Source organism: Vidua macroura, chromosome 10, assembly GCF_024509145.1.
Source record: "Vidua macroura isolate BioBank_ID:100142 chromosome 10, ASM2450914v1, whole genome shotgun sequence".
Lineage (NCBI taxonomy): Eukaryota > Metazoa > Chordata > Aves > Passeriformes > Viduidae > Vidua > Vidua macroura.
The window spans coordinates 1,721,778-1,748,134 of NC_071580.1; the positions used below are offsets into that span (position 1 = coordinate 1,721,778).

A 26,357-nucleotide genomic window follows, 5' to 3' on the forward strand; every position below is an offset into this window, starting at 1 on the left:
AGGATTTTTGGGTATTGATCTGGGCGGGGGCAGAGCCCGCAGCAGGGATTCCCCGAATTTTGACTGCATTAGATCAAATCTAATTTTATAGAGACCCAGAAGGATCCTTTTCTCTGGAGGATAATTCCAACAAAAGTGATTTCTGGTTGAAATACAGTGGAATTATATTTTCTTGTGGAAAAATCATACAGCTGCTAACTTAACAGTTGTAAATTATATATATATATATAAATATTTATTATCTATATATCTACAATATTTATATTTGTTATATTTATTATATTTATTATATTGGGCAGGCCCTGGCACAGGTGTCCAGAGAAGCTGTGGCTGCTCCTGGATCCCTGGAATTGCCCAAGGCCAGGCTGGACATTGGGGCTTGGAGCAACCTGGGACAGTGGAAGGTGGAACTGGATGAGCTTTAATGTCCCTTTCAACCTAAAAAATGCCACGATTTTATGATTCCATGCAAGAAACACAAAGGAACATCACAGCTCTTTAATTATTCCCATTCCATTTCAGCATTGCTTCCCATTCCTCTGGGACTGCACTTGCTCAAGGAGTAATTCTTATTTAAATATATTATAAAGTAGAAAACACATCATTTTGCTCTAATACGATTACTATAAATATTAATTATCAAGATTTTTCATTCAGGCTAAGCCTGAGGATGCTTTGAGGTGAAGGAGGAGAAGATGGATTTCTTCTTTCATTGGAAACAAAAAACTCCCCTCACCAGAATTAAAATCCCAGAATCCTGGAATGGTTTGGGTTGGAAAGGACCTGAAATCCCATTCTGCCATGGGCAGGGACACCTCCCGCTGTCCCAGGGTGTTCCAAAGCCATCCAGCCTGGCCTTGGACACTGCCAGGGGTCCAGGGGCAGCCCCAGCAAGGATTCTGGGAGAGATCTATGGGATAGCATTAGGATCTATCCCAATTTAGCCAAAAATGAAACCCAAATCCCAGCCCAGCTCTGATCCTGCTGGGAAACCTCGTGTCCTGCTGGGAGCAGGGACTGAGAAACCTGGAAAGCCAAAGTGGTGCCTTTCAGGAACAGCCCTGCTGCACATCCCAAAATTCTCTTTCACTTTTGGCTCTCGGAAGCGGCGGCTCCTCCACGAGCTGGAAACCACAGCCCACAGTGAAGTGACGGGGCAGGAGTGGAAAACACAGAGAGAAATTGGAAAATGAGGCACTGCTGGTGTTGGGGCAAAAAGAAGTCTCAGGACACGCCACAGGCTTCTTATAGGAAACAGTGAAAATACAAAGAACCTGAAAATGCAATATAAAACTCTTGATTCATCCTGCTCCCTTCCAGTTTGACAGCAAAAATCCCAGTGACTTCATGGCAGTCCCAATGCACAGAGAAGTTTTCTGCAGCCTTTTGGGGCAGCTGAGAATGGCCACGATAGAAAGGAGCTGATATTTAAATATTTGTTGATTATTCCAAGTATCTCAGCAAAGTCAAACATTCAGGCAGGTTTTCACAAACATTCATCAGTGAGAGTTTGTCATTAGGGAATCAGAGAATCACGGAGTGGTTTGGGCTGGAAAATATCTCAAAGTTCATTCAGTCCAACCATCCCCAGCACTGCCAAGCCAGCCCTGAGCCCTGTCCCCAAGTGCCACCTCCCCAGGGCTTTAAATCCCTCCAGGGATGGGGACTGCCCTGGGCAGCCCCTTCCAACCCTTCCATGAAGGAACATTCCCTGATATCCAGCATGAACCTCCTCTGGTGAAACCTGAGGCTCTTTCCTCCTCTTTTGTCACTCCTTCCTTGAGAGGAGAGCAGGATAAAGAACAGAAATGGGAAAGCTGGAGAGGGACGATTTCCAAGGGATGGAGTGACAGAACAGAGAGGGAAGGGCTTCAGACGGAGACAGGAGGAGGTTTGGGTGGGATATCGGGCAGGAATTCCTGGCTGGGAGGAAGGGGAAGCCCTGGAATGGAATTCCCAGAGCAGCTCTGGCTGCCCCTGGATCCCTGGCAATGCCCGAGGCCAGGCTGGCACAGATGAATCCCTGCCATTGGAATGAGAGGCTCTTCAAGGTCCCTCCATCCCGGAGCGTGCCACGATGCTGTGATTCCAGGGAAGTTTATCCACGCGCCTCGCGCTGAGCCCGACCGGTCCCGCCTTTCGGGAAGCGCTTTGTGCAGAGCCCGAGGAAGGAGCTCCAGCTGCGCCCGGCCCGCGGCATCCCCGGCCCGTCCCAGCCCCCGCGGGATTCCCGGCCCCGCCGCTCTCGGGATGAGCGCGACCGGCGCGGGGGGAAGTCCCGCTGCTGCGGCCGCTCTATAAGAGCTGGCCCCGGCGGGGACCGACGGCAGCGAGATGGAGCGGAGCGGCAGCACCGGGAACGGCACCGGGAACGGCGCCGGGAACGGCGCCGGGAACGGCACCGGGAACGGCACCGGGAACCTCGGGAATGGCACCGGGAACGGCACAGGGAACGGCACCGGGAACCTCGGGAATGGCACCGGGAACGGCACCAGGAACGGCACCGGGAACCTCGGGAACAGCACCGGGAACGGCACCGGGAGCGGGCGGGCAGCGCCGCCTGGCGGCCACGGCCGAGCATTGCTGTGGCTGGCGCTGCTGCTGCTGCCCCCGGCCCGGGCACTGCCCAGCGCTGTCCGGACACTGCCCAGCCCTGTCCGGACACTGCCCACTCCTGTCCGGACACTGCCCACCCCTGTCCGGACACTGCCCAGCCCCGTCCGGACACTGCCCACTCCTGTCCAGGCACTGCCCACCCCTGTCCGGGCACTGCCCAGCGCTGTCCGGGCACTGCCCAGCCCTGTCCGGACACTGCCCACTCCTGTCCAGGCACTGCCCAGCCCTGTCCAGGCACTGCCCAGCCCTGTCCGGACACTGCCCAGCCCTGTCCTGGCACTGCCCAGCGCTGTCCGGGCACTGCCCAGAGCTGTCCGGGCACTGCCCTCTCCGCCCCGCCGCTGCCACCCCCCCCGCCCAGTGCCTCAGGCGCTCCCGGGAGCTGCTGGAGGCCGCCAACGCCTCCCCGCAGCGGCTGAAGGTGAGCGGGGAACGGGACGGGACCGGGAGGATGTGGGGGGCGGGGATGGGGCAGGGGTGGCACCCGGGAGAACAGGGATGGAACAGGGGTGGCACCCGGGAGAGCGGGGATGGGGCAGGGGTGGCACCCGGGAGAGCGGGGATGGAGCAGGGGTGGCACCCGGGAGAGCGGGGATGGAGCAGGGGTGGTCCCAAACCAGGCAGGGATGGAGCAGTGGCGGCACCCAGAGAGGTGGCAAAGGTGCCCAAAGGCCAGTGAGGAGCCAGTGGTGGCACCCAGGAGGGCGGGGATGGGACTTTGGTGACACCAAACCGGGAAATGCTGGAGCAGTTTTGGTCCCCCGGATGGCAGAGATGGTCCCAGGAGGGCAGGGATGTCCCCAAATATCAGTGATGGTCCCCAAATATCAGTGATGGTCCCCAGGACGTCAGTGGTGGCCTCAGCACATCAGTGGTGGCCCCAGGACGTCAGTGGTGGCCCCAGGTGGCCCCAGGACATCAGTGGTGGCCCCAGGACGTCAGTGGTGGCCCCAGGACATGAGTGGTGGCCCCAGGACATCAATGGTGGCCCCAGGACGTCAGTGGTGGCCCCAGGACATCAATGGTGGCCCCAGGATGTCAGTGGTGGCCCCAGGTGGCCCCAGGACATCAGTGGTGGCCCCAGGACGTCATTGGTGGCCCCCAAACTCTTTCCTGTATTTCCTATTTAACCACATTCCTCACAGAGCCTCGCTCCTGGGGCTCACCCGAGCACCGATACATGAAATTGTATCCAGTTGTGTCTATTTACAGATAAATGTATAAAATTGAATATAAAATACAGAAACTGCCCCAGGGAGCTGCCAAGGACCCTTTTTTCCTTCCCTTTTCACCGCAGGAATCCAACAGCCTGGGGTTCGAATGCACCCTCGAGGAGGTGGATCTGCAGGACATCACTGAGAACCAGACCAACACCCTCAGGGCCTGCACAGCTGAGCATCCCGGGGTAAAACACAGAGGAATCGCCGATTAAAATTTAAATTTTACCTCCTGGTTTCATGGAATGCTTCATCCACACTCCCACCAAATCACAAATCTTATTTCTTGTTCAATTCGCAGCCTGGAAATTGCCCAGCCCTGGAAAAATCAACTTTTGATGAGGTAAATAGAAATTTCCGCCCCAAAAAAAAAAAAAAAAATTCTTTTTCTCGTTGTATGTTTAAAGGAGCGGCAGATTCCCACATTTCCTGACAATTCTTTTTTTTTTTTTTTTCCCAAAAGGGGAAATGCCTGCAGGGCATCTCTGAGGATGTGAGAGCCTACAGGGCAGGGCTGAGGAGCCTGCCCGACCCCCAGCTGCTGGCAGCTCTGGATGGGATGATGGAGGTGAGGATTCCTGCCCCCCACCGCCCCCAAAATTCAGCAAACTGCCAGGAAAAAACTCAATTTCTCCTCCCAAACATTGAAATCCAACAGACCTGGTGAGCCACAGGATGGATTAAAGGTCGATAAATCAAATTTTAGCCTCAGTCTATAAAGGCAATCAGGAAATATTTGAAATTTTAGCTTATTAATGATAAGATTCAATATTTCAAATTTTTATCTGCGGTCTATTAATGCAAGCGTGAAATATTTCAAAATTTACCTTATTAATGATCAATTCAATATTTCCAGTTTTACCCTCACGTGATTCAGGGTAAAAGAAATATTTCAAAATGTACCCTATTCATGCTATCATTGAATATTTCAAATTTTACCCTCAGTCTATTCATGCAACCATTAAATATTTATAAATTTACCTTCTTAATGACATAATGATTTCAAATTTTACCCTCAGTCTATTCATGCAGTCATTAAATATTTATAAATTTACCTTATGAATTAAATTAAATATTTCATATTTTACCTTCAATCTATTCCCGATAAATTAAATATTTCAAAATTTATTTCATGTTTCATTTATTTCATGATAAATGAAATATTTACAAATTTACCTTATTAATGATAACATTAAATACTTTATCCTCAGTCTCTTAATGCAATCATTAAATATTTCCAAAATTTCCCTATTCAAGGTAAATATTTCAATTTTCTTTCTCAGTCTATTCTTGATACAATTAAATACTTCCAAATATACCCTATTAATGACAAATTCAATATTTCCATTTTTTCCCTCACTCTATTGATGATCAATTAAATATCCCAAATTTTTCTCTCACTCTATTCACAATAATTTAAATATCCCAAATTCTTCCCTCAGTCTATTCATGATAAATATCCCAAATTTTCCCCTCTATTTATGACAAATTGAATATCCCAATTTTCTCCCTCAGTCTATTAATGATAATTTAAATATCCCAAATTTTTTCCCTCTTAATGATAAACATCCCAAATTTTTCCCCTATTAATGATAAACTAAACACCCCAAAAATTTCCCCTATTAATGATAAATTAAACACCCCAAATTTTTCCCCTATTAATGATAAACTAAACATCCCAATTTTTCCCCCTATTAATGATAAATTAAGCATCCCAAATTTTCTCCTATTAATGATAAATTAAACACCCCAAATATTAATGATAAACATCCCAATTTTTTCCCCTATTAATGATAAACTAAATACCCCAAATTTTCCCCTATTAATGATAAATTAAACACCCCAAATTTTCCCCTATTAATGATAAACATCCCAAATTTTTCCCCTATTGATGATAAACTAAACATCCCAATTTTTTCTCCTATTAACGATAAATTAAACACCTCCAATTTTTCCCCTATTAATGATAGACATCCCAAATTTTCCCCTATTAATGATAAATTAAACACCCCAAATTTTCCCCTATTAACGATAAATTAAACATCCCAAATTTTCCCCTATTAATGATAAACACCCCAAATCTTCCCCTTGACCCATCCTTACTCCCCAGTCTCGCCGTTCATCCCTGAGGGGGTGAAAATCCCCGGAATTTTTTGGCTTGAGCCGTTTTCTAACCCCGTGCAGGCCCTGGGCAGCAGCGCCGGGCAGGATCCGGAGGCGCCGCTGGGATCGGGACCATCAGGACCATCGGGATTGGGATCATTGGGATCATCAGGATTGGGATCATCGGGATCGGGACAATTGGGACCATCGGGATCGGGACCATCAGGATCATCGGGATCGGGACCATCGGGATTGGGATCATTGGGATCATCGGGATTGGGATCATTGCGATTGGGATCATCGGGATTGGGACCATCAGGATCGGGACCATCGAGACCATCGGGATCAGGACCATCGGGATCATCGGGATTGGGATCATCGGGATCGGGACCATCGGGACCATCGGGATTGGGATCATCGGGATCGGGACCATTGGGATCATCGGGATTGGGACCATCGGGACCATCGGGACCATCGGGATCATTGGGATCGGCGCCATTCCCGGAGCGGCTGCGGCTCTGCGGGGTCCTGCACGCTCTGCGCATCCGCAGCGTCACCATCTGCAGGATGCTGAGCTTCCTCAGCTCCCCCTGAACCCCGGGAATCCGCCCGAGCCCCGGGAGATCCCGGAGGAAAACACCCACCGGGATCCCCACGGGATCCCCACGGGCTGTTTTCAGGGAGCTGTGCCTTTTAAAGCCTGGTGAATTCCCGGGGTTTTGGGATTTATCTACATCTGAGCACCAAAACGTTCCCAACTCTGATTTATCCGCGTTTATTCTGCTGATTTCTCAGGAACTGAGAGCTGTCTATGGCAATTCCTTTTCCTGGGCATCCCTTCCAACTCAGGATATTCTGTTCCATGGTTTATTTATGATATTCCATTCTATTCCCTGATTTATGATGATAATCCTTGATTTGAGATTCCATTCTATTCCATGGTTTATTTATGATATTCCATTCTATTCCCTGATTTATGATGATATTCCTTGATTTATTTGAGATTCCATTCTATTTCATTATTTATTTATGGAATTCCATTCTATTCCCTGATTTATGGTGACATTCCTTGATTTATTTGAGATTCCATTCTATTTCATTATTTATTTATGGAATTCCATTCTATTCCCTGATTTATGATGATGATATTCCTTGATTTATTTATGATGATATTCCATGGTTTATTTATGATAATCCATTCTAGTCCTTGATTTATGGTGACATTCCTTGATTTGAGATTCCATTCTATTCCCTGATTTATGATGATATTCCTTGATTTGAGATTCCATTCTATTTCATTATTTATTTATGATATTCCATTTTATTCCCTGATTTATGGTGACATTCCTTGATTTGAGATTCCATTCTATTCCCTGATTTATGATGATATTCCTTGATTTGAGATTCCATTCTATTTCATTATTTATGATTATAATCCTTGATTTATTTATAATTATAATCCCTGATTTATTTATGATGCTATTCCTTCATTTACGATGATATTCCCTGATTTATTTATGATATTCCCTATTTATTCTATTTATTGCCTAATAAAATCAAGGTTTCCTTCCAAACCATGGTGATTTTTTTTGTCCCTTGGGATCCACCGTGAATCCTGTGAAATACTTTGGATGTTGCTGGCATGGGAAGGCACCTCCCTGTAATTGGTGGGTTTCAAAATCCAAATTTCCCTCTTGGGAAAACCTGGGATAGGGAAGGTGTCCCTGCCCCTGGCAGGGGTTGGAATGGGATGGGAGATTTTGGGATTTCGATGCCTTTGGTGGCTTTTCCAGAGGCTGAGGAACAACTTCCATCCTCCTCCTCTTCCCAGGAAATCAACAACTTCCCAACACTTCATCCAACTAAAGCAAAAAAATCAAAATTCAGATGGAACTCATGGAAATTTTTCCTGTTTAATCCTTATTTTTCAAAAGTATGTTTTCCTTTCCCAAACATCGACAGAGGAAGATCATCCCAGGTATCCCACAGTCTTGAAAACAAGACAGTCCTGGATCTGGTCACTCCTCTCTTCTGCAAATTTCATTTTTCCCAGTTTTTTCCCAATCCTGCAGCACAAGGATTTCGGCTCCTCACATTTTAAGCACCTAAATTCTATCCAAATTTGAATAAATCACGTAAAAAAAATAAAAAGAAGTATAAAAAGTTTCTCATACAAAAAAAAAAAAAAAAGAATTATACAACGTAAAAAATGGAGACAAGCTACACAGAAAAGAGGGGAGAAGAAATTCCATGGGGAAATTCCTGGAGCTGCCTGGAGTTCATAGTGGTGTTCCCATCTTTGGGAATTTCAGGAAGCAGAACCTTAGCTTAACAAGGACTGGATGTAGAGGATCTGTACAATAATTCCATGTATACAGTGATTAAGCAAAGGAATTTGGTACAAGTTTAGGATTATTCTTCCCTGATCCATGAGAAATCCAATGCACCTCACGATTCTGGCAGTTCAGTGGTTTTTTTTTGGAAGGGGATGAAAGTTTCCAGGGGAATTCTTCTCCCTGGTTTTTCCCTGATGGAAATAAAAATCTTTTCCAGGAGATGAAAAAGATCAAGTGGTTTCTTCCAGTGTTTGTGTCCTCCTGGAGTGGCTTTCCCTGAATTCCAGGATCCACCTCTCCTGAAGGTCTTGGAAGTGGCTCCTGTCCACACCAAATTCCATTCACGTTTCTCTGGAGGATCCTGCCTGAACTTCCCTCCAGGAACATTCCTGAGTCCCAGCAGGATCCCAGGGGAGCAGAATGGTTGGACTGGGAAGCTCCCACCTCCTCCTCCTCCTCCTCCTTCCAGCTGGCTCAGCTCTGAGCCAAGAAACCTGAGGGAAAGGAAAAACACACCTGGACTCTCTGGGATCTCTGGAAGCTCCTGCAAGACTCAAACCGAGAGAATTTGGATTTTAAAATATTTCAAGTTGAAAAAAATGAATGGATGGAAGCCCTGAGGCAGCACGAGGCTGTGGCACAGGGTCCGTGAGGGAGAGCTCTCCACCTTTTCCAGCCAGGTTCTTTTCCAGGGAGAATTAATCATGGAATTAGGTTGGAAAAGGCCTCCAAGATCATCCAGTCCAACCATTCCCCAGCACTGCCAAGGCCACCACAGCTCCACAGTGCCACATCCACACCTCTGATAAATCCCTCCAGGGTGGTGCCTGTGCCAGGCCTTTCCATGAAGGAATGTTCCCAGTATCCAATCCAAACCTCCCCTGGCACCACCCCAGGCCACTTCCTTTTGTTCCAAGTTAAGGAACTGAGAAAGAACAAAGTTTTGCTGTTGCAAAAAAAAAAAAAAAAAAATCGATTTTTGAGGACAATTCCCCTTGGCTGGCTGAGCTCATAAAATTATGGAATGGTCTGGGTTGGAAAGGCCCTTAAAGGTCATTTAATTCCAAGTATCCCTTGAATAATTCCAAGTATCCCTTGAATAATTCCCAGCTCCTTGAATAACTTGGATTTGCAGAAGGTGAACTGAACATAAGGAACTCCACGTTGCAGAAAAAAAAAAAAAAAATCAATTTTTGAGGACAATTCCCCTTGGCTGGCTGAGCTTATAAAATTATGGAATGGTCTGGGTTGGAAAGGACCTTAAAGGTAATTTAATTCCAATTATCCCTGCCATGGGCAGGGATAATTCCCAGCTCCTTGAATGACTTGGATTTGCAGAAGGTGAACTGAACATAAGAACTCCACGGAAAGGAGAGGGAGCTCCCTTGGGAAATCCATCCCCACACGGGATGGAACCACCAAGTCCTCCACCAGGGAAGGTGTTAATTAACCATTAATTAGCCACTCCTGAAAGAGAGACCCAAACAGCTCCTCTTAGGACTTCCAGGAAACCCCAAGAACTGCTTTGGACACCCAGGTCACGCTGGGAGAGCTCTCCACACTCGGGGCAAAAATATTCATTTTGTACCCATCCCTGAAGGATAAAAACACCACAAAGAAGAAAGTCACTGCTGGCAGTGGAAAGGAGACAACTCTGACCTCCCTAACAAACGCTGCAGCGGTGATTTGGTGAATTCCCTGGTGGAATTCCCAACCCCAGCTGGGTCAGGACGGGCTCAGGCCCCGGGAGCTGATACCTTGCAGCGCCTGCAGGATCTCGTAGGTGGCTTTTTCCCCCAGGCTCCTCTGCAAAGCCTCTGCAGTGCCATGGCCCTGCTCCCTCTCTCTCCACTTCCTCAGCACCAGGAGCTTCTGCATGGTCACGTCCTCCTCCATGGCCCGGATGTCATCGATGTCCTTCATCTCTATCTGGAGACACTCGATGGCCATTTCCCTCCAGCTCCGGTCCAGGAGCTTGGCAATCACCAGCAGCTGTTGGTCCGTTAAGCTTTTTGTTCCCATTCCATCTGAAAAACATTGGATTTTCCCCAAAACCCACCCTGAGCCTGCCCTGGCCCAGCCTGAGGCCATTCCCTCTCCTCCTGTCCCTGGATAAGATCCCAAATCCCCCCCGGCTGTCCCCTCCTGGCAGGAGCTGTGCAGAGCCACAAGTTCCCCCTGATCCCCCTTTTCTCCAGGCTCAGCCCCTTCCCAGCTCCCTCAGGATTCTCCAGCCCCGTTCCCAACCCCATTCCCTTCCCTGGACACGCTCCAGCCCCTCCAGGTCCTTGTGAGGAACCTAAAATTGCCCCAGGGCTGGAGGAGCCTCAGCAGTGCCAGCTCAGGGGACAATCACAGCCCTGGGACCTCCTTGGCCACCCCTGGCTCATGTCCAGCCACTGCCAAGCACCTTTTCCCCCAGAAACCTTTCCAGCTGCTCTTCCCCAAGACCATTCCACAGGGAAAAACCTTTGGAAAAGCGAGCTCAGCTCCAATCCCGGGACACCAAATCCCACCCGGGTCCTTTCCCAGCCAGGCCCCACCTGCAGCGCTGCCAGTTTTTTGCTTTTTGCTGTGGAGCCCCTCTTCCTCCAGGATGTCGAGGGCTGGCTTCCTCTTCTTCACACCTGGGAAGGGAGCAGAGGTGCTGTCACTGCTGTCACTGCTGTCACTGCTGTCCCCTGTGGCCAGGGCCAGAGAGGGGCACGAGGGTCCCACCCCAGCCACCTGCAGAGTCACTCACTGCCTGTGCTCCTCTTCTGCTCGTTCTTGTTCAGGTCATAATGGATCCAATCCCCTGGGAAAGGGCAGAGCAGGGAAATGTCAGCCAGGAATTCCCAGCTCCAAGAATTCCCAGGCACAAAGCTGGAACCCACAAAGGAGTGGACTCCAACCCCTCAGGTTCGACAGAAGGAGATTTCCCCCCTTTTAATCCATGTGCTGCAGCAGGCCCAAACAAACAATGTAAAAAACAACCAAACAGGCAAGAGAGATTGCAAGCTTTAATGCAATAACATGCAATTTTTAAATTATATTATACAATTCTCTGGATAATATATGGAATAATATATTATAACATGGGATAATGTGCAGGAGGGTTGGAACTAAATGGTCTTTAAGTTCCAAATGAAACCATCCCATGAGCAGAGGGATGGAGGAGCTCTGCTGGGAGAGCTGGGATTGTTCAGCCTGGAGAGGAAAAGCTTTGGGGTGACCTCACTGGGGCCTTCCAGGGCCTGAAGGAGCTGCAGGAGAGCTGGAGAGGGACTGGGGACAAGGCACAGAGGGACAGGACACAGGGAATGGCTCCCACTGCCAGAGGGCAGGGATGGGTGGGATTTTGGGAAGGAATTCCCTGTGAGGGTGGGGAGGGGCTGGGATGGGATTCCCAGAGCAGCTGTGGCCAAGTGTCCAAAGCCAGGCTGGAGGCTCCAGCTGGGGCTTGGAGCAGCCTGGGATGGTGGAAGGTGTCCCTGGGGTGGAAGTGGATGGGCTTTGAGGTGCTCCCACCCCAGGCCATTCCCTCAGGGCCCAGGACTCACTCTCTCTCAGCCTGGCTTTCCAGACGGTCTCATCCGAGTCCTGCTCCACCAGGGACAAGGTGAAGTCATCAGGCTTCTCCAAATACACCTCAAAGTAACTCTTCAGCTTCAACAGTGACCCGTCAACAAATTCAATCTCCTGCACAACAGAAGTATAAAACAAACATAAATATTCACCTGAAATAAACGGAAGAGAAGGCAACTGGCTGTTGGCAGAGATCCGAACCAAACTCCAATTTCCTCAGAGTTTTGCTGTTGACTTCAGCATCAGGATTTCATCCCAGAATTTTAGGGCTCTAAGAGGCAAATGGTTCCTTTTTGTGGCACATCTCTGGAGAAGCTGCAGTGCAGGAAGTGAGGGCTGTGTGAGGGACTCACCTCAGGAGTTATTTCAGCTTCTGGCTCACAGATCAGCCTGTACTTCTTTCCTTCCTGCAGCAATTTTTGGCACACAGGGGGCTTTTCAATTTGAACAAATTTCCTTTTCGAGTGTTTTACAGTCTTTGAGATATCCTAAAATTTAAAAATACAATTTCAAGCTTAATATTTCAATGTTACTCGTGTCAGTGAAGGATTTAACATCTAAAACCTGTGTTCAGGTGGCTCCTTGGGCTGTTCTCTGGCCCCAGCTTTAGAGAACAGCCATGATCTGTTCCACAAACTTCCCAGAAAGCTGAGGAATAACCACCACACTCAGAAAGCATCACTAAACCTCTCCAGCTGTTCTGCCACGGAGGTGAAATGACGTAAGGGAGTTTGCAAGCTGAATAAAAGGAAGGTTTTTGTCCCTGTCCCCACTGTAACAGGGTGAATTAAAGTCCTGCTCCTGCCAGAGCTCCTGAATGATCCCACAAACCCAATTTCCTAATTACAACCCACTGCAGGGCACGGCAAGGGATTTTCTAAAGCTGGAATTTAACCCAGGCTTAGTCCCAAGGCCTCTCTTTCCTCTGCAGACACGCTCTGCTCTCCCCACAGGGTATTTCTGACGTGACCCTTGCCAGCAGGAGAGTTGGTGGATGAATCCATTGTCAGCTGCTTTCCCAAATCCCCAGATTTTCACTGGGGACTCCAGCACTGCCCTGGGCAGCCTGTTCCAATGCTTGGCCACCCTTCTCCTGAAGGAATCTTCCCTAATAGCCAACCTAAACCTTCTCTGGCACAACCTGAGGCTGTTTCCTCCTGTTACCCGGGAGAAGTGACTCAGGTAAAGAATGGAAGCAGAAAAGCTCCGAGAGAGACAATTTACAAGGGAAGCAGTGACAGAAGAAAGGGGGAATGACTTAAAATTTAAAGACTGGAGGTTTAGATGGGATGTTGGGATTTAGGAATTGTCCCTGGGTTGGGATGGAATTCCCAGAGCAGCTGTGGCTGCCCCTGGATCCCTGGCAGTGCCCAAGGCCAGGTTGGACACTGGGAATTGGAGCAGCCTGGGGCAGTGGGAGGTGTCCCTGCCCATCCAGGGCTGGGATGAGATGGAATTTAAGTCCCCTTCCCGCCCAAACCACGGAACCAGGATTCCTCACCCACCCAGCCCACGGGCAGCTCCCAGCCCGAGCCGTACCTTGATGAAGGAGTCGTTGTTGGTGGCCAGGTAGACCCAGAAGGACAGGGAGGGGTGCTCGTCGATGGCCTTGTAGAGGATGACAGCCCCGTGGTACTGCAGGGGCTGGTGGCTGTGGATCAGGGGCCCCACGGGGGACAGGGAGCTCACCACCCACTTGACGTGCGACGCCGAGAACTCGGCCGAGGGCTCGATGGCCGCGCCGCCGCCCTTGATGTGCAGCACCTTGAAGGCCACGCCAGCCTCGTGATCTGTGGGGACAGCCCGGGCTCAGCGCTGCCAGGACGTCCCCACGCGTCCCCGGCTCAAGCTGTGCCCGGGTGTCTGTGCTCTATCCCCATCTTTGCCGCCAGAGACAAATTTTCAGTTTCAATGCCTTGACACAAAGGCAAACTTGTAAAGACTGCAGTTACCCTAAATTCATCAAAAGGAGTGGAATTGCTGTGTATAATGCAATGTATTGTATTTCTGAAGCCAGGAGGTTCAGAATTTGGGGTTATAATTAGAATATAAGCATTAATATTAGTAGTGGCTACCGAAAAGCAGCAAACTCCAGAAACCATCATCTGTACAAGCCCAGAGGCAGAATTTTGAGCCTCAGTTTCGTTTGAATTCCTCCCAAATAATCAGGAATTCCCCAGGAGCTGTTTTACACTGAGATAACTCTGCAAGAGACCCTGTCTTGGGTAGAAAGATGTCAGTGGGGCTGTGTGTTCTGTCAGAGCTGGGGCAGTTCTCTGCTGCTCTTGGGGCACTTTTCTTTATCTCTCCCATTTTTAATCTTCCCTCCAGGAGATATATCCTGTTAATGGGCTATTAATTATTAATTATCTTCTGCTCATGGCCAGTGAGTGTCCCTGCATGGCTGAGAAAATTCCATCATCCCATGGGGAGATGCTGCGCCCAGGGGAGGAGCCAAGCATTCCTACCTGGATCCAATCTGACTTTGGGAACACCACAGCAGCCTTTGCCCAGGGCATTCCCAGAGGAGCAGCTTTCTGCCCCACTGCATTCCCAGAGGAGCAGCTTTCTGCCCCACTGCATTCCCAGAGGAGCAGCTTTCTGCCCCACTGCATTCCCAGAGGAGCAGCTTTCTGCCCCACTGCATTCCCAGAGGAGCAGCTTTCTGCCCCACTGCATTCCCAGAGGAGCAGCTTTCTGCCCCACTGCATTCCCAGAGGGAGCCCAGGCCCATCTCCAGCAGCCCTGGAGCTCCAGAGGAAAACTCCAGCCTTGTCCAGGATCCTGCTCCAGCAGAAGCACAGCTGGCACTGCAGGAGGGCTGAGCCCCCATGGAATGGCACTGCTGCCACACCCTGACCCACAGCCTGCCAGGGCCTGCTCTGACTCTGCCAGTGCTGCTGTTGGATTAAGTTTATTTTTTTTTTTTTTACTGTTGGATTAAGTTATTTTTTGATTTAGAGATGGGGTAATGGAGAGGTGCTTTAAAAACGTTTATTTTTAGTTTTATGTGAAGGGTGAGATAATATAGATGTTATAATTTACGTTATTATGATTGGAAGTTAATTATTTTTTAATAAGTGTTTTTTGGTGCCGGAGTCTTCCCCGGATTTGGGTGACTCCGGATGGTGGTAAAGTCTCTCCTCCAACCCGTGCCTTCAAAGAAAGACTCAGTAGTCTTCAGTCGTCCGGTCTCAAGGCAGTTTATTGCACGTTATCTCAAGGCACACAGACTCCCTGACATTGTCCCTGACTCTGTCTGTCCCTGTCTCTGTCTGTCCCCGTCTCTGGCTGTCCCCCTCTCTCCTCCCCGAAGGGAGGGTGCCATCTTTTATATCACACATTACGTATTAGGTGTTTATAGTTTTTTCCCAATGCCTACTACCTATGTTAAACAGTGACTTTCTACTCTAAACCAATCTGTGAGTGCCAACATCACCAAGAACATGGAGAATAGGAAGAAGAAAGAAGGAGGACAGGGCACGCCCAAATCCCTCCATCTTAAAACCTCTGACCCCCATGTACAAACCTCAGACCCCCCTGTACAAGGCCTAAAACCCCCCTGTACAGCACTCAAAAATCCTACCTTTCACCTTGTGACTACTTCTATTATAATATCTAAACTTTTGTGATTTCTTGTTCTTCCTGCAAGGTTGGTAAATTGTTCCATGGGTCAAGCTCAAGACCACAGGGGTCCCTGGCCGCCTGCCAGGGTCTCAGAGGCTTCTGCCCTGGGCCCAGAACATCCAAGAGTGTCTGAGGGACACCTTGGGTTCCGACATTTTGGTTTATTAGCTTTTGTGGCACTATAGTGTAAATGTTTTAAGGCTAATAATTTAAAATTACTTCTTGTGGGTTTGACTACAATGTATCTTCCACAGTTCTATTTCTCCAAAGCATTCAGTGTTATTTGTAAGGCCACCTTTTGAAACTTATTTTTAGTTCCATTTCTCCCTCAACAATGACTGTCTATTTATTTTTTATTATCATTTTCCTAATAAAGAACTGTTATTCCTACTCCCACATCTTTGCCTAAGAGCCCCTTAACAATAATTCGGAGGGAGGGGAACTATAATAATTACATATAATAATAATAATTATTATTAACATTATTCTATTATAGTAATATATAATTATTATATTATAATAATTGCAAAATAATAATTATAGAATATTTATCATATTAGATAATATAATAATTGTTATAATATATACTAACAATTATATAATTATACATATTATTATATAACATGCTTATATAATAATTATATTATAATAAATTCTTATATAATAATTATATTATATAAGAATTATAATAAACAATTATTATGCAATGATATTTATAATACTATTCCTATATAATTATTATATAGCAATAAATTTAATAATAAATAATAATTGTTAATAAATAATAAAAATTAATATATATAATTATATAATATAATTATATAATATATTATAATAATTATAAAATATATTTAAATGTGTAAATATATAAATATATAAATAAATATATAAATATATAAAATATATAAATAGTTATATATAACAATAAATATATATAAAATAAATAGATAAATAGATAAATAATGTATTTATGAAATAAAATTAAAAAATAATAATTAGTAATTAAGAAATCTAATAATAATGACAATGACAATGACCATACTACTACTACTCCTACTACGAATGATGATGATAATAATAATAATAATAATAATAATAATTTGTCCTTTCAAAATAATAATTATTATTATATAATTATATAATAATTATATAATAATTATATATATTATTATATATAATATAATTATATATATTATATATATATAATAATATATATTATAATAATAATAATTATTATGGGTGTTTCAACAACAATAATAATAATAATAATAATAATAATAATAATAATAATAATAATAATAATTTGTCCTTTCAAAATAATAATCATTATTATATAATTATATAATTATATATATATATATAATATATTTTTATATATAATATAATTATATATTATATATATATAATAATATATAATAATGATAATAATAATTATTATGGGTGTTTCAATAATAATAATAATAATAATAATAATAATAATAATTTGTCCTTTCAAAATAATAATCATTATTATATAATTATATAATTATATATATATATATAATATATTTTTATATATAATATAATTATATATTATATATATAATAATATATAATACTGATAATAATAATTATTATGGGTGTTTCAATAATAATAATAATAATAATAATAATAATAATAATAATAATAATAATAATAATTTGTCCTTTCAAAATAATAATCATTATTATATAATTATATAATAATAATATATATATTATATATATTATTATATATAATATAATTATATATTATATATAATAATAATATATATTATAATAATAATTATTATGGGTGTTTTAATAATAATAATAATAATAATAATAATAATTATTATTATTATTATTATTATTATTATTATTATTATTATTATTATTATTATTATAACAGTTTGTCCTTTGACAAGGACCAAGCAGCTGCCCCCCCCCGGGCCCCACTCACCGCCCAGGCAGAGGCAGTGCGGGAAGTGGATGGAGAGCAGCGCGGCGGGCGCCGAGCAGCGCACGTCGAACAGGGGCCCGCCCACGATCCAGGGCTTCTGCACCAGCCGCGCGTACTTGCTCCAGGAGAGCAGGGAATACGTGATCCCGGCTGCCCCCGTCACCTCGAAGATCAGCCCCGTGGCGCTGCACTGGTAGGAGCCCTCTGCATCCAGCTGCACCCTGCAAGAGACACGGGCACTCGGGCAAAGCCCGCAGGGGTCAGCCAGGGGCTCCCTCCCGCCTCAGCCCGGCCCACGGCTGCCTTGGAGCTGTCACTGGGCTGTTAAAAATGAGCCAGGGCCCGCCCAGCCCGTGCAAAACAGCTGGAGAGGAGCGTTTTGCACGGAGCTTCCAGTGCCAGGAGCTGCTGTCGCATGAGGGGCTCGGTGTCGTGTCCAGCGTTTCCCGTGGATAACATCAACACCCGGCAGAGAACAGCCAGGCCCCCGTGGACACCCCCCAGGGACCATCCCAGGGCAGACTGAGGGAGGACAGTGCTGCATCCCAGGGAAAATGCAGGGCTGAAGGGGAGGGAGAAGCGGGGCAGGATGCCTCGAGTGCCTCCAGGCTGGAACAAGCACATCGAAAGGAGCCTGCTGGTCATTACTGCAGCAAGGCGAGGCAGCATCCTGAAAAACCCTCCCAGGAGTTGTCTTGGACCACGATCTGGAGGCAGCAGAGGCTCTAAACCGTGATTTTTAAGGATTTGGGTGCACCTTCCAGTATAAATCCAAATGTATTTGTGCAGCAAATGAGCCGTTTGCCCACTTCAACCAAAGACTGAAGCACCCTGATGAGAACAATGTAAACTCAAACCCATGACATTAAAAAAAATTCATACATAAATTGTCCTCCAGCAAGTCTCCTGGGGGTCACCTGCTCCTTCTGGTCCTGGAAACAGATTTTTTAAAAAATTATCTTTAAAAAGGTGAGGAGAGAGTAGAACTACAAGTTTGCAAATGATCTCATGCAAAATAAGTGGGTGTTGTTTTTCCCCACAAACCTACATTTTCATTCCTGCAGTGCTCACAGGGTGGCAAGCAGCTCCCTCCTAGTGGGAAAAGAGGAAGATGAGCTCATGAAAAGCCAAGCAATTAAACAGCCAGGAATAAAAAAAAAAAGCCCTCAGGAGATCTGTTCCTACCTGACTCATTGCAGTAAGGTGGGGATTCCTTCTCCTCCTGTTCTTCATCTAGGAAAAAGGAGTTTGGAGGAAATATCTCAATGTCCAGGGGTTTCTGCTCCCACATTCACCCAGGACAACCCCACAATTTTATTTGCCTAAATCCACCTAAGGAGAACATTCCTGAGAGTCCCTGCAGGCTTTGCACAGCCTGGGGGTGAAGCTGAACATCAGGATACAAATTTGCCAAAAAGCTCCTAAATTGCCCAAACTCCTGGGAATTTTCACAGGGATAAAAAATAGATTTATCCTGGGATGGTACCAAGGTCAGAGTTCAGCCCCTGCCATGGAAACTGGGAACAGCTTTCCCAAAAAAACACCACATTGTTTGTCCCTAAAATGATTTTAAAGTGCCTGGATTCTCGTGGCTGAATGCAACAGGATGGAATTCCAGCAGAGCTGACACTTCAGGCCAAAGGCTGTGTCCTGAGGGGTGGATTTGGGAGCAGGGGAGTGGCAGAGCTGCCAGGATCAGCTGCTTTCCCCATCCCAGCCCTCTCCCAGGAAAAAGGGATCCTGGAGGCTGTCCCAGGCTGTCCTGGAGCCCCCGCGGGCTGGGAGAGGCAGGGAAGGCAGCAGCCAGCACTGGCTGTGTGCCCCAGCCCTGCTGTCCCAGCCCCCAGCTGGGCAGGGCTGGAGCAGCACCAGGAGCACTCCCTGCACGTGGCAACTCCACCCCTCATCTCCCAGGGATGCTCTCCAGCAGCTGCTTTTTCCCAAAAGACACGGAGCTGGTGGCTGGGCCAGCCCGGCACCCTCCCTGCCATCCCACATCCCCCCTCGGGCATTGTTCATCCCCTCCTGAGCAGGGGGAAAACAGGGACAGCAAACCACACTTCACCCAGCCTTCCTCCCCCCCATCCTCTGCCTCTGCCCAGGAAAAACACTGGGATTGTTAAATTATCAGCGTTCCATAAACCCAGGATAACCGCCGGCAGCAAATCCCATGGAAGCACAAACCCACCAACAGCAAACACTTCCTTTTATTATTTTCCTGTCCATCCTGTTTGGCCAGTTCTGTTGCCAACTTTTGAGGAAATCTATGGCCTCCTGGTGTTTGGACAACTGCTGTGGTGTAAAAATATCCGTGGGTATTGTGTCTGGGGTGCTGCGCCTGCAGGGTGGAAGCAGCACGAGCTGCTGCCCTTTGATCAGTGACAGGAAATCACTGGATCCCAAAAAATTTACTGGGAAAGCAATCAGAGCTATCATTCCCCAATAACTGTGAGATTCTACCCAGGAGAAGCAGCTGGTTTAAACTGAACATCAGTTTTAAAAAAGCAAACAGATAAATAAATCATAATGTTCTGCTCGCCTGACTCCTCTTCCGAGCTGCTGCCCTTTGACAGAAAATCACTGGCTCCCAAAATTTTATTGGGAAAGCAATCAGAGTTAGCATTCCCTAATAACTGTGAGGTTATACCCAGGAGAAGCAGCTGGTTTAAACTGAACATCAGTTTTAAAAAAGGGATTACAGGTAAATAAATCACAATGTCCTGCTCACCTGACTCCTCTTCTGAGCTGCTGCTGGAGCTCTCCTCGGAGCTGGCTTCTCCTTAAAAACAGGCACAGGTGGAATGTGAGTCCAGGATCCACCCAGAGGTTTGGACCCATCAGGCCAGGCAGCAGATTAGATAATGGACCAGAAAAAAAAAAATAAATACTGAGGCAGAGAAAAACATCAGAGCATCAAATCCAACACCAGGGGAGACTCTGGGGTCACCCAGAAGGGTGCCCAGAATATTGAATTCTCACGTTTTATACAACCTGGGATAATTTTGGAGCTCCACCCGTGGCACATCCCAGTTAAATTATGGTTTTCCAAGGCAGGTGGGGGCAGCCTTGGTGGGAGCCGTGTGTCCCACCAGATGTGACTCGTGTGGAGGCACCAATCTAATTAATTATTCTTACAAACATCACTTGAAGAGAAACCAGCACTGGGATGTGTTTCGGGATGTGGCTGGGGTGAAATTTGGGATGCAGGACCAGGCCCACCACCCCAGGAGTGAGGAAATCCCTGAGCCATGGTGGGCTCACCCTCCTGGCGCTCCTCGGCCGATCCCGATCCCGATCCCGATCCCGATCCCTCCATGCCATTGGGTGTCACCTCTGCAAGAGAAAGGCAGGGAGCAAAAGTCTGAGAAGGATTTAACTCTTCTCTTGCCAATTTTGTACACAGAGAAAGGGAATAAAGAACAAAAGAACAGGCATTTTAAAACCCAGCATAAAAACCAATGTAACCCCTAAACAGAGGGTTGACACCAAGGTTTTAAAGCCAATTTTGGAATTCCCATTCCCATTCCCAAACACGGGCATTTCCCAAAATCCCTGTACCTTTTCAATTAGTTTTTAAAGCCCTTTATAGAATTCCCATTTCAAAGGATGGGCACTTCCCAAAATCCCTGTACCTTTTCAATTGCTTTTTAAAGCCAGTTTTAGAATTCCCATTCCAAAGGACGGGCACTTGCCAAAATCAGCGTACTTTTTCTGGTACTGGTTTTTAAAGCCAGTTTCAAAATTCCCATCCCCAATTTTCCCAAAATTCCCTGTACCTTTTTCATCCGAGGAGAGCGACTCTGCCCCACTGGAAGACAAAAGCAGGCACATGTGAGAACTCTGCCAGCCCTTTCCCACGCCTCCTCAGGGGCAGCATTCCCAACTCCCTCCCCTGGCATCGCTCCCAGGCCCGGGAACCTGGGAGCTGCCTTGGCATGGGGGCTGGGGATTCAACCTCCTGCAGCATCCCCCCTGCCCTTGGCTCCCTCCTGGCTCCCTCCTGTCCCTCTGGGGACACCTGGCTCTGCTGGACAATTCCCACTGGCACCAGCTCCTGCTTCCAGCCCTTTCTGCCAAGCACCAGGAGCCCGTGCCAGGCGCCCGTTGGATTTGGGAGCAGTCCAACCAATGTGCAGGCAGGCAGGAGACCCAGATAAGCTCTGCCCTCCAGCAGACCCATCTGTGGCAAGCCCACACCAACCTCCAGCCGGCCCTGGAAAGGGGAAACCTGCTGTGTGTATCATTGACAGGTTAAAATCCTGTTTGGGAAGCTTTTCCAGGAGCCCCGCGGCATCTGCCAGGCAGATCCAGCAAAGAAAAGCTGCCCTGAGGAAGGGAATGGCCCTGGGTGCAGGCACCATAATCCAGCAGGTGACATCCAGCTCTGCTGCACTGGGGTGGCACCAGGAAACATCCCAGAACTTCCACCTTGCCAAGGGCAGCTGGAGGAGCAGGCAGGGAAGCAGCATCCAGCCCTTTTTTTTGGAGGAGTGAAGGTCACAGTGCAATCAATCCCAGAGGTGCTGGGGATGGTGGAGCCGAGGTGTGGGAGCTGCTCAGCTCTGGGGGCTGATTTTGGCCACCCTGGGAGCTCCTGGAGCACACCTGGAAGGAGTGGGCATCACCAGGGGCGCCACACTGGGGCACTCAGCCACAGAATTGGAAAAGAAATAAAGAGATGGGAATGGCAGAGGCAGGAAAATCTATGAGTGAGGATTCCTGAGGAGCTCAGGGAAGCGATGCCAGCTGGCTGATCCTGGCAAAGCACAGCAAAGGGGCTGCAGAAGTTTCTGGGTCAAGGGCAGGAAGAAGTGGGAAAGCTTTTCCCCCCACAAGAAATTACACAACAGTTTGCTCTTCCAAACTGTATCTTGGAGAAAAAAAAAAAAAAAAAAAAAAAAAAAAAAAAAAAAGAGTAAATTTATTTATCTGGAGGATTTGGATGAAGCCTGGATGCTCTCCAGGGCCGGCAGCCGAGTTTGTGCAACCCCTCAACCCTTCCACCAAGTGCTGGCTTGCTAAATCGGGAGCGCTTCCCTCGAACCCCTCCAGCTGCATTTCCCTCCTCCCGCGCTGGCACACGGCGCAGGAAAGGGGCGGGGAGGGAGAAGAAAGAAAAGAAAAAAAACAAAACAAAACAAAAAAAAAAAATTCAACCGGGCGGGCACGGTGCCGCTCACAACCGTAACCATGAGCGCGGCCAGCGAACGGGCGGAGCCAGAGGGGCTCCCCGGGCGCGATAAAGGCACGGCGAGATAAACACGAGCCTCGCCGGGGGTTCCGGCAGCACCGGGGGAGGCGGGGGCAGCGCGGGGGCAGCGCGGGGGCGGAGCGGCAGCGGCGCTTTGTCCGCGGCGGCGGATGCGCGGCCGGGCCGGGACAACCCGGAGAGAGCCGGGAGGGGTTTTGGGCACGGCAGGGACCCTCCGGGCCCGGTGACCGGGAATAGGGGGGGGGGGGGGGATGGAGGAGCGGGAGGATGCGGGAGATGCAGGTGGGGTGGGGGATGGGAGGATGCGAGGGGCGGGGTTGGGGGGGGGCATGGGGACAGCGGGACGGGCTTGGGGACATCGAGGGGACAGCGGGGGGGTGCACGGGGACAGCGGGAGGCGACAGGAGCGGCGAGGGTGGCGGGGGACGCGGCGCGGCCCCCGCGGGGTGCGGCGGGGGGATGGCGGGGGGATGGCGGGGGACACGGGGGGGACACGGGGGGGACACGGGGGGGACACGGGGGGCGCAGGGAGCCCGGCCCCGCTCACCTGTCGGGCTCCTGCGCCGGGCCGGACATCGCGGCGGCTCCGCTCGGCCGCACCGAGCGGGAACGGCGGCGCCCTCCGCGCGTGGGGGGCGGAGCGCGGCGGGACACGCCCAGGACACGCCCAGGACACGCCCGGGACACGCCCAGGACACGCCCCGGGTCGCCCCCGCCGTTCCCTTCGGCAGGTGCTGCGCGTACATCGCGCCCTCCCTCGGGGCAGGTAGGGACGCAGGCGGTGTAATTCGTAAATGCAGGGATAATTTTCATATTCCGGGCGCTTTTCCTGTTACCCGTTAGGATGTTTGTGTTATTACACGCGTTATGCTAAAATCCCGGAATGGTTCGGGTGGGAAGGGACCACCCCCTGCCACGGGCAGGGACAATTTCCATGGATCAGGTTGCTCCAAGCCCTGTCCCACCTGGCCTCGGACACGTCAGGATCTGCCTGCCTCTGGCAGAGCTGCTGAAGGGGAAAGAAAAAGAAAAAGTTAAAATAAAAGAAGAAACAAAACCAGCCCGAACCTGCAGCATAGTCAGACATTTTTATTCATCTTTTTAACAAAAAAAAAAAAAAAAAAAAAAAAAAAAAAAAAAAAAAAAGGAAGGGGAATAAAAAGGGAATAAAAAAGGGAATGAAAAGGGAATAAAAGCCTCTTAACCAGAAGCGTTTTGACGCTCCTGGAGCGTCTCAGCAGTGCAATAAATCCCGGAGCCCCAGCAGTGGGGGGCACCCACCTGCCCCCACCCCTGCAGCGTCCCTGCAGTCCCTGGGAGAGGGGAATTCCGGAGCTGCGGACAAGGAAAGCTCCTCACACCCCTCACCCCAGCCCCGACTCCTCCCAGGCTGGAAACACCCGAAGTCGCCTCGGTTTGTGCCCCTTGGAAAGAGGGGGGCTCAGATGTGTGGTTTTAGGGAATTTCTCTTACTCCAGGAGCTGGTCCAGCCCCAATCCATATCTCAGCATTATCCCCTCTCCCTGTGCCGACCCCAGAGCAGCTCTGGGGTGCAGGGGGGGCTCTGGGGGGACCCTTTTGTGTGTCTGCCCAGGGCCCGGAGCAGAAATGAAAATAATCTCTGCAAACAAATGTAAGTGCTTGAGCAAACACAGGCTCAGAATGCTGCTCCAGGCGCTCAGCTCCCAGCTCCTGGAAATATTCCGGATTGGGAGCCCCCTCAGTTCTGCCCCTCGCCCCAAATCCCACCCTCTGGAGCCCCAGGACACCAAACAGTTGTGGGAAATCCATCTTCCCAGGAAAGTCCGCGCGCAGAGCTCACAGGAACGCGTTGGAAACTGATGGAAAACCCGACAAAATGAACCAGCTTGGAGCGGGAGACCCTGGAAAAGTGACCCGAGGGGTCGGTTTGGGGAGAGGTGGAAGTGTCAGGGAAGGAAATCCCTTGCAAACAGCTCGCAAATCCAGCCTGGAACAAACTGCAGGAAATAAATGATCACCCAGGACAGACTAAATAAGGGAAGGAAAACAAACCAGGAGGAAGGGGAGAAAGGAAGGCGGGGGTGACTCACAGGGATTTTGTTCTTCCCAGCTCCATCCCGATGTGGCTTCCCAAGCGTTCCCCATTTTCCAGCTTTTCCAGGCGTCCCCAGGCCGAGGATGATGCCAGAAAGATCCCGTGAACTCTCACAGCCCGGGGTTTGTGGAGTCACCACAGCTCAGCCCAGACCTCTCCAGTTCCGAGTTTTCCTCTGAGAAATCCCAATTCCGAGTTTTCCAGGGGCTCTGATCCACCAAAAAAAAAAAAAAAAAACCGCCAAAACCCCGCCCAGTTTCCATCAACAACCCTTCCCAGTTTAACGGAGTCTCGTGGTGCTGAGGGAAGGTTTCTCAGACCATTAATCAGCTTTTTTTTGTTGTTGTTGTTGGTTTTTTGGGGGTTTTTTTTTGTTTTTTTTGTTTGTTTGTTTGTTCGGTTTTTTTTTCCAAGGACAGGGACAGCTCTAAGCTTTGCTGGCACTTCACAAGCCAGGCCTTTGTGTGGAAAAGGAAGCTGGGTGCAGGCTCCAGGGGAATTCCTGCTGCTCCCCGGGAGCTCCCAGCCCCGGGACCCGGCCCAGCATCCCTGCAGGGGCTGGGATGCAGAGCCTGAGGTGCCTCAGGGCGCCAGGCGTTTGTCACCTAAAAACCAGGCTCTGGAGGCACCCAGAGCGGCGTCAGCCTCCCGCAGCCCCTCTGGTTTTGCAGCTCCATCCCCCGAGCCCCACATTGATCCCAGTTTGAAGAATGGGGGTAAACCATAGAAATCCAGAGCCTGATCAGGTGTGTGGAGGGTAGCAGGAGTACCCAAGGAGCTGAGAAGAGACATCTCTTCTTTCTTCCCTGGCAGGTCGGATCTGGGTTTTCCAGAGGTTTTTCGGCACAGGAGTTCATGACACTTCTTCTTCTCCCTTTTCTTTTCCTCCTTTTCTCTCTTTCTTCCTTTTCTTCTTCCTTCCTCTTCTTCTTCCTCTTTTCCTCCTCCTTCCACTTTTTCTTTGAATCTTCTTTTCCTCCTCTTCTTCTTTTCCTCCTCCTTCTCCTTCTTCTGTTAACTTCTTCACTTTCTTCTATTCTTATTCTTATTCTTATTCTTATTCTTATTCTTATTCTTATTCTTATTCTTATTCTTATTCTTATTCTTATTCTTATTCTCATTCTCATTCTCATTCTTATTCTCATTCTCATTCTCATTCTTATTCTTTTCTTATTCTTATTCTTATTCTTATTCTTATTCTTATTCTTATTCTCATTCTCATTCTTATTCTCATTCTCATTCTTATTCTTTTCTTATTCTTATTCTATTCTTATTCTTATTCTTATTCTTATTCTCATTCTTATTCTTATTCTTATTCTTATTCTTACTCTTACTCTTATTCTTACTCTTATTGTTATTATTACTACTTTTAGCAGGCTATCCATTCACTTTTTGGGTACTATTTGAGCAATTAATGCATTTACCAGAGCCCTAAACAGAAAATAAGGAAGAGGCACCAAAAAAAATTGCTGCAAACTCCTGGAATCCCCCACTTTCCTGGCCCCATCTATTTCTCCCTCCTCACGAGGGCGAGGAAGGTTTGCAGGCTCAGATGGGTTGTTCAGCTCTTCCAGGGATTCCCATTTTTAAAGGAATTTCAATGCGGATGCATTGAAAGTGCAGCTATTGCCTGAGTGGTGCAG

At 47.9% G+C, this 26,357-nt stretch overlaps 2 protein-coding genes across 3 annotated transcripts; one reads left to right on the plus strand and one right to left on the minus strand.

The window, feature by feature from the left end:
- Nucleotides 1-2,334: 2,334 nt before the first annotated feature.
- LOC128812220 (uncharacterized protein DDB_G0284671-like) lies at nt 2,335-6,530 on the plus strand. Its single transcript, XM_053986474.1, has 7 exons — nt 2,335-2,398; nt 2,522-2,729; nt 2,986-3,037; nt 3,914-4,021; nt 4,135-4,176; nt 4,297-4,401; nt 6,018-6,530. The coding sequence occupies exons 1-7, from the start codon at nt 2,335-2,337 to the stop codon at nt 6,528-6,530; spliced, it is 1,092 nt and encodes a 363-aa protein (XP_053842449.1).
- Nucleotides 6,531-7,830: 1,300 nt separating this feature from the next.
- On the minus strand, nt 7,831-23,254 carry CARD8 (caspase recruitment domain family member 8). Of its 2 annotated transcripts, XM_053986602.1 has the most exons (15): nt 23,185-23,254; nt 21,202-21,233; nt 20,687-20,758; nt 20,154-20,204; nt 18,611-18,658; nt 18,474-18,517; nt 18,308-18,357; nt 17,426-17,646; nt 13,379-13,629; nt 12,193-12,327; nt 11,815-11,953; nt 11,016-11,069; nt 10,816-10,899; nt 10,030-10,299; nt 7,831-8,766 (listed from the first exon to the last, which is right to left on the minus strand). In XM_053986602.1, the coding sequence occupies exons 1-15, from the start codon at nt 23,211-23,213 to the stop codon at nt 8,747-8,749; spliced, it is 1,500 nt and encodes a 499-aa protein (XP_053842577.1). In that variant the 5' UTR covers nt 23,214-23,254; the 3' UTR covers nt 7,831-8,746. The 2 variants fall into 2 exon arrangements, with proteins under 2 accessions (XP_053842577.1, XP_053842578.1); XM_053986603.1 differs by lacking the exon at nt 12,193-12,327.
- Between the last annotated feature and the right edge of the window lie 3,103 nt (nt 23,255-26,357).